Here is a 13772-nt window from a genome sequence, read left to right on the forward strand (position 1 = left end):
GGTTAACAATCACAAACCAACCTCAAAATTAGTTTTTTTAAACCCAAGATTAAACTCAAAACTAAATAGCTGAGTATTTTTTCTTAGTAAAGCAAAAATACTTCTAACACTTTTTTTTAAAAAATAAAGTTGACAATTGAAGGAGTCACATCAAATAGTCCACATGGTTTTCCAAGAACAATTACTAAATATTGTTTAGAATCCTATGATCTCTCCTTATTTCAGAAATAGTCAAGAGCCAAAGCCCATCATTGGAAAATTTTAGCATCATTTAGGCTACTTCTTTCTCCAGAAGGATGTAAGTTGCTTTACAGTACATTGTGCTCACTCATATTCCACACACTGTTTTATCACACCAACTTGACACACAAACATCTCTTACCCCCTACTGCTATACTGGTATTTTCTTTTTAAAATATTTATTATTTTTTAGTTATAGTTGTCAATACCTTTATTTTATTTATTTATTTTTATGGGTGCTAAGGATCAAACCCAGGGCCTCACACATGCTAGGAGAGCTCTCCAATGCTGAGCCAGAATCCTAGCCCCTATTCTGGTATTTTCTAATTATTTATTATTGTTCCTTTTTTGGCTAGCATGTCAATTCCACAAGGAAAGGGATTTTGTGTATACTTCTCTACTTGCACCATGTACTGCATAAAAAACAAACATATAGTATCATGGAATGAATCAGAATCACCTGTAAATTAGAAGTGCTCCTATACACCAAGCCTGCAAAATTAAAGACATACAGTAAGAATTTAGTGACTAGAATCAACATAAAAATAAAACACAGCTTGATTTGGGAGAAGTTAAAAAGACCCAAAGAGAGATGGATGCTATTTTTAACTAATCTTCCTTTCCCATTTTTGAGTCGATACAAGCTTCCCTGAAGTTCCTTACCTTATCCTCAAGTTAAAGTAGACTCTTTCTCTCTATTCTTTTCCCCCATAACCCAGCTTGTAGAGATGGGTGTTTTCTATTCCATTTTCTCTATACTCAGAAACTTGGATAAGACCCACTGGGATTCAAGCTACAGGGGAGTCTAATGAATAATGCCAACTCCCTCAAGACCCAGCCCAGCATTTTATAGCCTCTGAGAAGTTCACAGTATCACAATCTGTCTCTGTGGCACACACTGCTTTTTAATATGCATTTGCAGATCAACTTTTTTTTTTTTTTTGCCAAAGCTCAAAGAGAAAAAAAAAACATATTTTTGAAACAAGTGAAAGAGTCTTTGTAAAACTGAAATGAAATCCTTTCTGTCTATGTTTAATCTTAGCCATGGTTCCAAAGCAGGGCATGACAGAAGGGATTAATTTGAAATTGGGGCTGTCTTAGAAATGCAAAGGTCCTTGGGCTGTGTTTCTCCAAATGACCTGCGCTATTTTAATCCAGTGTGATTTATTGAGTTGTAGCTGAGTGATGGAATGGCCTTTAAATCCCCTTCCAACGTTGCGACACAGGTAGCACTTCCCACTTCTGAACCTCACTCTGCCTGCAGACGGCAGGTGAAGATGAGAGAGCAGAGCTATGGGGGCCTTGTTTCTCTTTGTAATAAGTGTGACTGCAGGAAGGGACACCACCTGTCCTTGTTTCCCTTTCCCCCAGTGACTGGCTCTGGGAAATAACAGCTCCTGGCCGGATGCATGCAAGCCACCGGGGCTGGCCAACCTCGGTGCCCATTCTGCACCCTCCACCTGGCCCCACTGGAAGCGAAGTGGCTTCTTCCTCACCCTGATTTCTACCGCTCTATTTGATAAGGAAAAAACAAACCACAAAACACAAAGAAAGTAAATATTTAGAAACTATAAACTGAAAAGGAAAAACAATGGCTTTAAATTGCAAAAAAAAAAAATTAAAAAATACTGAAAGTGTCAAGTAGTTTTGGTATTTTCTATGGACCTACATTTATCCATGTTTTATAAACATGAAAAGAAGCAAGCTAGACTACCAAGGTAAGGATGCGGTACAATTTATTCATAGTTTACAATCTCAGTAAGAGTGATGTGGAAATGAATTAAGGTTGGAGAGCTTATTTTTAATTAAACGACATACTTGTTTGGAAGGGTTCTTAACATAGCGTCTGTTTTAGTCAGCTTTTTTTTTTTTTTTTTTTTTTTTGCTGCTGTAACCAAAAGATCTGAGCAGAACAACTTTAGGGAAGAAAAAATTATTCAAAGGCTCACAGTTTCAAAGATCTTAGTCCATGGAAGGCTGGCTCCATTCCTTGGGGCTTGAGGTGAGGCTGAACTCATGGTGGAAGAATGTGGTGGAGGGAAGCAGCTCACATGGTGATCAGGCAGCAGAGAGAGAGAGAGAGAGAGAGAGAGAGAGAGACTCCACTCTCCAAAGACAAAATACATACCCCAAAGCCACACCCCCAATGTCCCACCTCCTCCAGCCACATCCTACCAGCCCTGAGTTACCACTCAGTCAATCCCTATCAGGGGATTAATTCACTGATTGGGTTAAGGCTCTCACAACCCAATCATTTCTTCTCTGAACCTTCTTGCATTGTCTCACATGTGAGCTTTTGGGGGACACCTCACATCCAAACCATAACAGCATCCTAATGCCCGGCCCTCTTCCATTCTCCGCCCACACTCCAGACCTATCCTGCATGGAGAAGAGAGCCAGCTCTCAGTCTATGAATCAGTGAATGAAGTTATTTAGAAAAGGTAGGAATCTAGGCTATGTCCTGTGGACCTGCACCTGTGTCTCACTCTTTAAGGACAGGAACACACTGAGCTTTGAAGTAGGTCATGGTGTTGTGATGGAATGTGGGGGATGGGTTCGTCACTTGGAATCAAAGAAGTGTGATCTGACTGCTTAATTCCATGGCCAGATGAGAAAGAGCAGATTCACCTTATGCATATACATCGGCCAGTGTAGCCATTATATTTGCTAATAAAGCCTTTTATCTTTTCAGAGAGTATTGATGAAAACATTAAGACAACCTATGATCTTTTCCTTGAGAATCACTGATATGAAAATTTGGCCTACATTCAGAATGAAGAGTCTGTCAAGGCTTATTATCCTTATATGATGGATAATCAGAAGGAAATGGTTTTTTTTTTTTTTTTTTGAGAATTAGCAGAATAATAAAAGTTCTTAAAAGTTAGAAAGTTAAAGCCAGGAGTGATGGCACATCTGTGATCCCAACTACTGGGGAAGCTGAGATGGAAAGATTGTGAGTTCAAGGCCAACCTGAACAACAGAGGGAGACCTTGTCTCACACTAAACAAAACATCAACAAAATTAAGGATGTTGTCTAAATAAGCAAGGTCACCTTGAATGTCCAGGAGCAAACTTAAGTTCAGAGAGGTTGAGAATTGTCCAAAAGCACACAGCCAAGACAGCAGGGGGCTGTGTTAAATCTGACCACTCCTCATTTCTTCACTGTTAGTGAGCCAAGGCAGGTGGTGAAGAGCTGACTCTACCCCTCAAGGGAATCCACCCAAGTGTGAAAGACATGGGAGACAGTCATCCCTCTAGAACTGCTGAGGCTCAGCTGGTGGGAAAAAATAAGGGGGGCCATGTAGCCTGAGGCTCTGAGGATTTGATACTAGGGCTTGGAAATCCAAACCTTGAGCTTCCTTTCCTGCCTTGATTTCCCTGTAGCAAGGCTACATAACACACCTATATGATCACTCTGAGGACTGTGATGCTCATCGTACTCAAACTTTGCACCAAGTTGAAAGTCAGCTTCCTGGCATTCACAAAACAGTCCCGCGTGTTTCAGAACAGCTCATGCTGCGGCCCAAGCACAGGAGATGCCAGGGCCCATGGTCCAAGTCATCGTTTTCACAATTCTTCCATCTTCCCGTAAGTTATTTTAACGAGTGATAGCATGCTCCCCTAATATGGCCAGAGTTTCCCACAAAGGTTATTTGGAACATGCAGTTTGTTTGCTGCTGTGCTGGATTCCTGCAGGGAGTGTCCCGTGACAATTTTATTCCCTGGCTGTTTCTGCTGTTATCACTGCCACATACTCTCCACCTTCCAGTAATCCATACTGTAGATTTTGAAAATATTTTTGCAGAGCTGGGTTGCTCTCTGGTCTGTTTTCCATTTTCCCCCCTTTACTTTCACTCTTTCTTTGTAGTTTCACTGTCTCCATAAATTTGCATAAAGGACTTTGACTTTTTTAAAAAAAAAAAGAAACAACTCTTGATGCCCTTCAGTCTCTGACACCCTTACACTGTTTGATTCAGAGCACACCCAGGGGCCTATATGTTACGCTGGGGTCTGTGGGTATAAATCAGGGAACCAAACCAGCACTCTGTTCAGAGGGTCTAGTCCAATGGAGGGGTCAGGCATTATTAGAGAATCACAAGTTACAGAGGCAAAACCATGACCATTACTGAAAGGGAGATGATGAGTGTCTTAGTTAAGAGAATCAGACCTAAATGCTTAGTCAAGGAAAGCTTCTCTGAGGTGGGGGACTGCCCTGCTAAGAGAGAAAAGATGAGTAGAAACACACCCGGCAAGGTAGAAAGGGAGGATGTGCCAATGTCCTGTGGCAGGGAAAGTAGCAGAGGAAAGGGGATGGTGCATGAAGGATTGAAAGGTCAGTGGAACTGGAGGGGCAAATGGGTGAAAACAATCCTAATAAGAAACTAGGTTAAAGACATGGCTAAGCCAAAGAGGACCTTGCAAGCCAGATGGACCCATAGCTGAGGGATGGAATCCAATTCTGGAAGTCTAAATATCTCAGCTTTGAGATGAACAACACGATTCTATCCAGTGACCACTTGGTTTTGTAGGTATTGAACTCCACGTTGTCATCATTGATACTAGAACTAAGTATGCTCCAAATGGACACAGGCACCAGGTTTCTAAGTGCCAGCAAATCTACGTGCTCATTCCCCAGGTCACTGTTGACTACAACAGGTAGCATTGCATTCTTTTAAAGAATTGTGTTTTGAATTAGAATACTTATGGGTATGAATACTATGAATAACATGATGTGAGGTGTTGAAAATGACCACACCTGGGCAGAAGTAACGTGTAGTATAATTTATGGTTTACAAATTGATGAGCCAACAACGGCTCCGCACAACAGCATGCAGGATAGTTGCTTTTATGCACATTTCATTTTTTCCTCTAACCTGGCTTGTATCAATTTTACACATATGTTGTGTGGCAATGTCAGGACCTTAGATTTCAGAATTGGAAATCTGATCATTTTAAAGTTGGAAGAGATCCACGCAAGTCATCTTACTATCATTTGAGACATGATGTCTACCTATAGGGGCCACAGTCTCTCCTTTCATAAAATATCATCTTTCATAAAAGTATTTTCTCTTAGAATACATATCTGGCACTTAAAATCTTTTTATTAATTTTCATCGCAAAACATTGAGTATCTTTGTCAAATACTGAGATAGTCCCTTTTATCCTCCTACTCTCTGTGAGTAGCCCGAGGTTTTCAGGGTTTGGAGGATATTCTGGGGAAGTTTAGGGAAATTCTCCATAGAGTGGTTTTATATGTAAGAACGGCTGAGGTCTAAGAGAGGGTCTTAAGGAGGAAGAATATCTGTTAAGCCCTGAGATACAGGGTAGCCTCCTGATGTCAATGTATGGATGAGGGCCATCACTGTCAAAGTGTAAGGCGCACATGTGGAGCAGGATGGTAATCAGAGCCTAGGGACACTTGGGAGCTAGAGCAAGCCGGGAGGCCCCTCAGAGCATCTCGACAGCACACTTGGGGAAAGCTGCCTGTCAGCACTGACCTTGCTCAGGAAGGACGTCCTCAGATCCTGGGAGGGTGAGGCCCCTGAGTCAGCACCACTAACCAATAAGCCAGCGACAAATGTCAGCGTGATTGTGTCACCCCGCCAAGAACTCACACCCAGACATAGCAGGAGGCAGTTCTTTGAAACGGAGAATGTTTGCAGAAGACAATTTTAAAAAGTATTGAACCCCAACGACTCCCTATATACTCATTTTGTCACAAATGATTCTCTCTTGGTTTTGGATGGCAACCTCTGTGATCTGACCATCCTGGTGGGAACGGCTCCTGGGGAACTTTCTCACCAAAGGATGGCATTCCTCCCCTCAGCAGAGCGTGTGTAAGGGACAAGATTGAGTCCTCTCTACCACATATTTGGAAGTAAGATCTCTACGAATTGACCAACTAGAGAATAAACCATAAGATACAAGTCTAAGAGGCGTCTAGACTGCCTGTTCATCAAGACTGCCCCTTCAATTCAGGAAAAACTGGAAAACAATCATTCACTTTCAGCCCAAATCTGCCATGAAAATGATGGCAAATAACGTGTGGGAATATGAAATTCAATAGCAAGTTGTGTGATGTGGACATCATTGTTTGCGAAGTTCAGAGCCAAGGGACACGGCTCTCAAAGGAAAGAATAGAAAAACACATGTCAGTGCTACACAGGATGAAGCACGTGGCATCTCCTGTGAATCACCTGTTTAGCCCACGGTGGCTTCTCAGGTGAGTACTGTGTCCATTGCAGTTGCCAAGGGTAGGAGCAAGGGGTAGAGCCAATTCAAGGGCAAGCAGCATGACCCAGCCAAACGACGTGAATCACTCAAGAAATTGCTCTCTCATCCTGACCAAGGCTGGACCAGTGTAGAAAACGGGCTAAATAAGCATTTTGTAGCCTAATTACAGTGCTTGAAACTCTATCAAATGTTTAGTTACACTAAAGTTCAGGGTTAGCTGGTTTTTTGGGGGGAGGGTTGGGGGACATAGTACTATTTCAAAATAGCATAATTTCTACTTGGCAGAAATGCTTGGTCTTCTGCAAGAAAAAAAAAAAACAAGGTAAATATTTAGTATAGACTGAGTGTCCCTATCCAAATACTTGGGTTCAAAAGGATTTCGAGTCTTCCTTCTATTTATGTATTGGCTTTTTTAAGTTGGTGTTTTATATCCAAAGGTGGAATGTGCGGTGACATATTCCTATGTACACAGCATAATTTGGTCCAGTTCATTCTGTAGTCCCTCCTCCAATGGAGTAGAGGAAGAGGAGCAGGGGAGAGAGGAGGGGAGGGATAGAGGAAGTACTGGGGATTAAAAAGGAGCAACTTCATGGCATGCATGTATGAATATGTCAAAATGATCCCACTATTACGTATAACCATAATGCACTAATAAAAACATTTTTTAAAAGTTTGAAATTTTAGAGTTTTCTACCTTGGTTTTGGATATTTGCCTAGACTTTACTTATTAAGCATCCCTAATCCAGAAACCCCAAATCCAAAATGCTCCACAACCTGAAAATTTGAGGTATTGTGTAGGTATTATATACTTTCAGATTTTGGAGCATTTTGGATTTTTGAATTAGGGATTCTCAATCTGTAATACTAGCAAAGTCCAAAACCACACAACATGGGACAAGCAACTTGAAATGTCAGTTCATAGGCCTTTAGAAACAAAAGAGATTCAATAACCCTTTAGTTAACGGGAGTAAAGAAAGCTCCAGAGAAGTCACATGACTGTCTAGAAGGACACTTTGAGTGGTGACCTCCAGCCAACAGCAGACATCGGGGACTTTCACTTCAATGCTCTTGCTGGGAATGCATCCAGTGACTGAGTAACAATGAAAAACCATCCAACTTTATGTATCAAACTTTATGGAACACATTGCATCTTTTTGTTATGTGCTATGCCAGACCTCTTGTGATTTTTAACTCCTCCATGGGAATATGAAGAGATGTATCAAATCTTTATAGGAAGCAAACATCCTTTAATAAGCTGCAGGGTACATTCTTCCAAACCAAGCCTTTTCTTGAATTATGCAATATGGCTGTTCAACCTCTATTGATGTGCACACTTGACCTTCACAATATTGAGCAAGGGATCTAGTTTTCATTATTAAAATGAATAGTTCTCCCCTTACAGAAGTAACAAGGGAGTGAAGAGCAAGTAGGAAGGAACACTTAGATATGAGGTAGTTTCCCACTTCTACATCTAGAGTTGGCCACAATGAGCATATTTCTAATATCTGCAGTTATGACTCTTATCAACTACTCAATCAAAAGCTTGTACTTTTACAATTCTGCCTTTGTCTTTGTAATGTATTTTGCTGTGTTAAAAATTCACTGACTTTTCAATTATCAATATTAAAGCCATCACAGAGGTTGAGACCCCGTGACCACTACCAATTCTTGCTCTGTATTTCCTTGGCTTTGCTGTATTTCAGAAACAAGATTTCTTGCATTTAAATATGGTAACTTTCACATGATAAAAAATTATACTGGTGAAATTAAGATTGCTAATTTTTACCAAAGTTATTTATTTCGGCCTCATCTTTTATAATAATGAATATTGTATACAAAAAGTCAACATTTTGTGTGGTTGGTACATAATTGAATTATAACTTATTTTTCACCAGATATAATTGTATCTAGTACAATCTTTCCATTTTAGGAAAGATGCCAAGGAGAACTTTTTCTTTTGTCTTTGTTTTTATTTTGTTTTACAAGCTTTTGTGTCCCACATTCTTATTCATTGGATCTTTAAAACTTTTATTGATGCACTATAATTATACACATTAGTGGGATTCCTTGTTACATATCCATGCATGCACTCAACATAATTTGGTCAATTTCATTCTCCAGCACCTCCTCCTACCCTCCCTTCCTTCCTCCCGTGGTCTTTTTCTAATTAATTTTATTATTAATCATTTTTGTTCTTTGTTCACTAAATTCTTTTCTACATTTAAGTGCTTTACAGATGATGAATCTCCTGTCTGTTGTTACTTGTACAGGTTTCTGTTAATGTTAGTTCTTCTAAGAGTCCCTTTATATCTTGTCTTTCATTATTTCCCTCAAAAAATTAATAAATGAAGAAAAATAAATTTCAAATGTTTTTCTCAGTTTATGTCTCACAGTACATTCTAAGCATGATTTCTTAGTGCACATTACTGCAAATCACAGAGAACGATATTGCATTTTTACTGTACCCAGGACTCTACTCTGAGAATGTTCTGCTTGTCATTTCCTAAAAATAAAGTGAAGAGAAATCGATCTTGTGTGATTAGAGGCCTTAGATGTTAGGGTTTCAGGGTTTTAGCCTATTGAAAGACGGTTGACTCTCTTCTCTCTTAAGACAACACACACCACACAACAGATGACCCCCTTCACTATATGTTTTATGGCAAGCCTATTTTCAAAGATGCTTTGTAAAATGGAAGCGCATTATTAAAAAATTAATATCACAATCAAAGAACTAACATTCACTTAAAATATGCTTTGAATTTAAAAGTTTAATCTGTATTCAAACATATGGGATAAAGCTATGTAATACAAGATATAAGGTATTTTTCTGGTCATTGGCACATGTTAGATTTTCTTTTTAATGTTTTTAGAAGTTTTCCCTCCTCGTGCTTTTACTTTAGATATATAAGTTGATGGACTTTATTCCCCTTTCTGACTCATTTCTCTGATGTGAAAAAATGGGGCCAAATACTTGGGCTGACACCAGAGGCAACCACTGTCCAGGAATTAAATGTTCAAATTATACTCTGTCTCCCTCTCAGATGAATTGATAAATGATGGTCCAGTCAGAGACATCACACTAACACAATTTCCCAGGCAATCTAACTGGACAGCCCTGGCTCAGACACACAGAGGGGACTCCACGTTCTGCCTTCCAACTCAAATATGGAATGCTGGAGACTCTAGCGGCCCCCTGTCCAGCACGCGGGAACATGTTTGACAAGTGGAACACTATTTTTTTGGAGTCACGACAACAGAATCTGGGCTTTTCAGATCAAGGGATGCAGTGTATGGATAATTCAGGCTGCTACGCTTTAAAGCATGGCTGAAGACCTGTGATTCTCGTGCGATTCCAAGATTAAAGTGAGATGAATTGGCACTCACAGTTGTGGCAGGTGGCCCCGCTGTATCCTGTCTCCTCGCAAGAGCATTTGAAGCTGTCCCACGTTTGCGAGCACTTCCCTCCATGCTCACAGTGATTGGGCACACATCTGTCAGGAAAGGAGACAAACAGAAATGAACCAACAAACAAATGAGATTTATGAGTGGCCAAATTCCAAGCTGTTTGGGCAATCTATCATTTCAATGCCAGGTTGCCTTACTGAGGCAATTAATCCTTGTTAGTTTTAGCAGATTAATATGATTCATGATGGAAGGTGCCAAGCACACAGAAGATGATGTATCACAGGCCTGGTGTTTCCCATTTTTGAGTAAATAGTAGATACTCACACCCAGCTGAGGGGCTCATTTGCATATCACAGATTCATTTTGTTTCCCTTTTATCCAAAGACAGAGATCCTCTCGCCAGATTTCTCCTGGTGAAGGATGGAAGATAAGCCATCTCGTTTCTCTCCTGTTTTCTTCTCTGTCAAGGCCAATACCAAGTTGCAGAGGGATAGTCCTGAGATTTCCCAAACAATTTTGAGTTTTTGTGATAATGCCATGGCAACAGCAAAGGAAACACATTCACCTAATAAGAAAAAAGTTCTGTCTTTCAAACACTTCCCCCTGTACCTGACTGGATAGTTTAAGCCACCGACTTAAAGAGGAGCAAACATAATAGAGGGGGAAAATAGGGTTTATGTTCAAAGTTGTGTCTTTCCATGCATTAGGAAGCTGACTGTGATGACTAAATGTAACTTTCCTGAACCTTGGTGTCCCCATTTGAAAAGTGGGAAATTATATCTATCTTATAAATATTCTAAAACATCTTATTTTTTAGTTTATTTTAAAACTGATACTTAACATATAAAACTATACATATCAATGGGCTACCATGTGATGTCTCAATATATGTTTACATTGTGTAATGTTTAAATCAGGACAAACCTATCTGTCTTCTCCACCATTTATCATTACCTTTTATGGTAAAAACATTCCAAGTCCTATCTTCTGGCTTTGTGAAATACCCACAGCATAATCACGTCTACAGGCACCCTACTGGTCAGCTGCACTCCTGGACTTCTTGCTGTTTTCTAACTGGAACTTAGTAACCACTGACAACCTTTCCCCAGCCTCTGCTAACCACCATTCTCCTCCTGACTTCTATGAGAAGTGTCTTGTTAGATTCCATGTGAGAGCTATCACTTAGTACTTCTCTTTTTGTACCTGGCTCATTTCACTTAACACAATAATCTCCCTTCCCCACGACACTGTCACAAAGGACAGAATTCCATCTTTTGTGTGGCTGAATAGAACTCCATTGTGTAGATGTACCATGTTAGGTTTGTAGGTAATGTTCCTGAAGTAGATAAGGGGAAGGAAGGAGAGGGTCAATGAATGAGAGCCGTGCTTGTAAATATATGAGTCACAGCTTCCAGGGCACCATTTCATCACTTGACTGTATTATAGAAATAGTGAGGTTGAGATCTGTTCTGGAACATTCTTGTCAGTGGCACAAACTCTTTCCTGTCACCTTATCCCATCTCCTTGCCCCTTCCGTCAATTCGTTTCTTCAACTTCCCCACAACCTGCTTCTTTATAAATCCTTGTTTAAAAAGATTGAAAAGAAGTTATTTAATGTTATGTATTAGAATTCACAGAAGATATCTAGGTTTCAACAGGAAACTCAGATTCAACAGCAGAACCTATAATAGTGAGTCACAGGCAATGGATTGACAGAGAGCCGCCTTGCATGGAAACCCTTAAACATAATGCCCCACGGCCTGGCCTTTTTGCTACAAAATCTGATAGAGATGGTCTCAGACCACATTCTCCAACCTATGTTCTTGATTTGTCAACTTTGATGTCTAAGTCTCTTGCAGCAGGGCCCAGCTCAATATGATGTGGAGCTCCTGATTCTTTATATGTGTGCTATTTCTCCATGATTCCTCAGAAACCTTTATTCCTGCAACAAATATGTAATGAGCACTTGTTGTATGCACAGCACTATGGTAAACAGAAGAATAAGCCTGTATTCACAGCTTCTCAAGAGCTTACCACTTATGAAAGTAGATACATTATGTATGAGAACTGTAACAGAGGCGAAAATAAAAATGGCACAACTCAGAGACAATCAAAACACCATGGAATTTCTTGTGAGAGATCAAATATAGATTTCAGACACAATTCAAAGCTCCTGGGTTGACTTTCAAAGATCAAACAGGACTATATAAGAATAAAACAAGAGAAAGAACATTAGTAGGTCGAAGTACAATATAAGCAAAGCCATGATCTTGGACTTTCATGAAGGATGGGAAACCCACTCTATGTTTAATAGACACCTACTTCCCTTTCCATATAATCTGGGCTTGATGGTATGAAGGCTACAAAGATGGTCCTCAAAAGACTTTTTAATGTGGCTGTAGGTGGAGATGGGGGTAAGAGTCATGCAAAATATGGAGCAGGAAGAATTTGGTGAGTCACGACAACCTAAGAACTGCTACGGAAACATCTAGATGCTAGAGGAGTGACAGATGGAGCCTACAGAAAGGGCTGAACAGAGCTGAGGACATTTTCACTGGGTCTTAAAAGAGGTGTTGCACTTTATGATTAACTCTTGGAAAGTGGTCCTAGCAGAACAGGAGCAAAGGGGAAGGAAGTACAGCAGCGAGGGGTAGTGGTCCTGAGATGGAAGGGCCCCCTCACAGCCCCACCGTGCATGCAGACCCAGGCCCAGGGCACTGCAGCAGGAACCACATCCACCGTGCTTACTCTCCATGTCACCCTAGAAGGCAGGGAACAGATAGTCCAAATATGCAGGAAACTAAAGCATCCTTGATACTTCAGTGTGAAATTCATTAAGTATGTGCCTTTGTGTGGTATATTTACTTTCTAAATCATCGTGGGTTAACATTAGCTCAGCCTAATGGTGAGGATCATTTACATCAGCTCATTATATCAATTAATTCAGGGGGAGGTAGTGCAGAAGCCTACTGAGTAGCAAAGGAAAACCAAGTTGGAATCTAAATGTGCTCTAAATAATGCACCAAGTAGAAAATCCACATCTCAGTGATAAAAAGATGACGGTGTACTTGCACGCCAGGGAAGCATAAACCACCAAGTGAGAGTAACGGAATACTCCCCAAATGCAGGACTAGGGCTTTCTGAAAAAGTGATTATTTGTACTTCAATGAGATTTTAGCATTTTAGTTTTAATGTTGGTTTCTTGCAATTCTTATTTTTAAAATCAACCTTCTCTTGGCCCAGATTATTGGCATTTTAATTCTTAATGGTGGAAAATGTTTTGTTTTCCAATCAAGTTGATTGAAACTCAGTTTCACACCCTAATATCTTATCACTATGTATTTTAATAGTTAGGGCCAATTACCAAGCACAACAAAACACAAATTTACCTAGTGCACTCTTTTTAATTACTTATTTCTTCTCCTGCATAACCATAGCATGTATCCAATATGCCCTTGTTTGTTGGGCTGTCCTTCCCTTCTAAGCTGACACTGCAGAAGGAAGGTATGTTTTTTATGGTTCTTTGCATAATGGGGTGTCCGGCACACACTCAGTAAATGCCTATGGATGGACTGAGGAAACGAAGGTAAGAAATGCTAGAAAGTTACACCACCAAGGACTGGAAAGGAATTTCAGAGGCAATAGCCCTTCCACCATGAGAAATATAAATTATTTTTATCTATGATTTTAGTCTTAAATCCAGACTTCAGACTCTTGCTCTAATAAACTAATTCATTTAGCAGGTCACAGGAAATGTATAATTTGTTCCATGGCATGTCCTACTCGAAAGTTTGATTCACATCAAAAATGAATCAAAATGACTCGACTGCTTTGACTTGAGAAGGACTGGAGTGGGATCAGGAGCATACAGGGGAGAAGTTGGCAGGTGTCAA

General features: G+C 40.1%; 1 protein-coding gene across 1 annotated transcript in view; it reads right to left on the reverse strand.

The window, feature by feature from the left end:
- The window catches only part of Cntnap2 (contactin associated protein 2), a 1300648-nt gene that overhangs the window by 728195 nt on the left and 558681 nt on the right, over positions 1-13772 (reverse strand). The window contains exon 11 of the mRNA XM_077795886.1: positions 9859-9965. Within this exon, the coding sequence (XP_077652012.1) occupies positions 9859-9965 (107 nt within the window). The remainder of the gene's footprint in view (positions 1-9858; positions 9966-13772) is intronic.

Source organism: Urocitellus parryii, chromosome 3 (genome assembly GCF_045843805.1).
Source record: "Urocitellus parryii isolate mUroPar1 chromosome 3, mUroPar1.hap1, whole genome shotgun sequence".
In the NCBI taxonomy this organism is placed as follows: domain Eukaryota; kingdom Metazoa; phylum Chordata; class Mammalia; order Rodentia; family Sciuridae; genus Urocitellus; species Urocitellus parryii.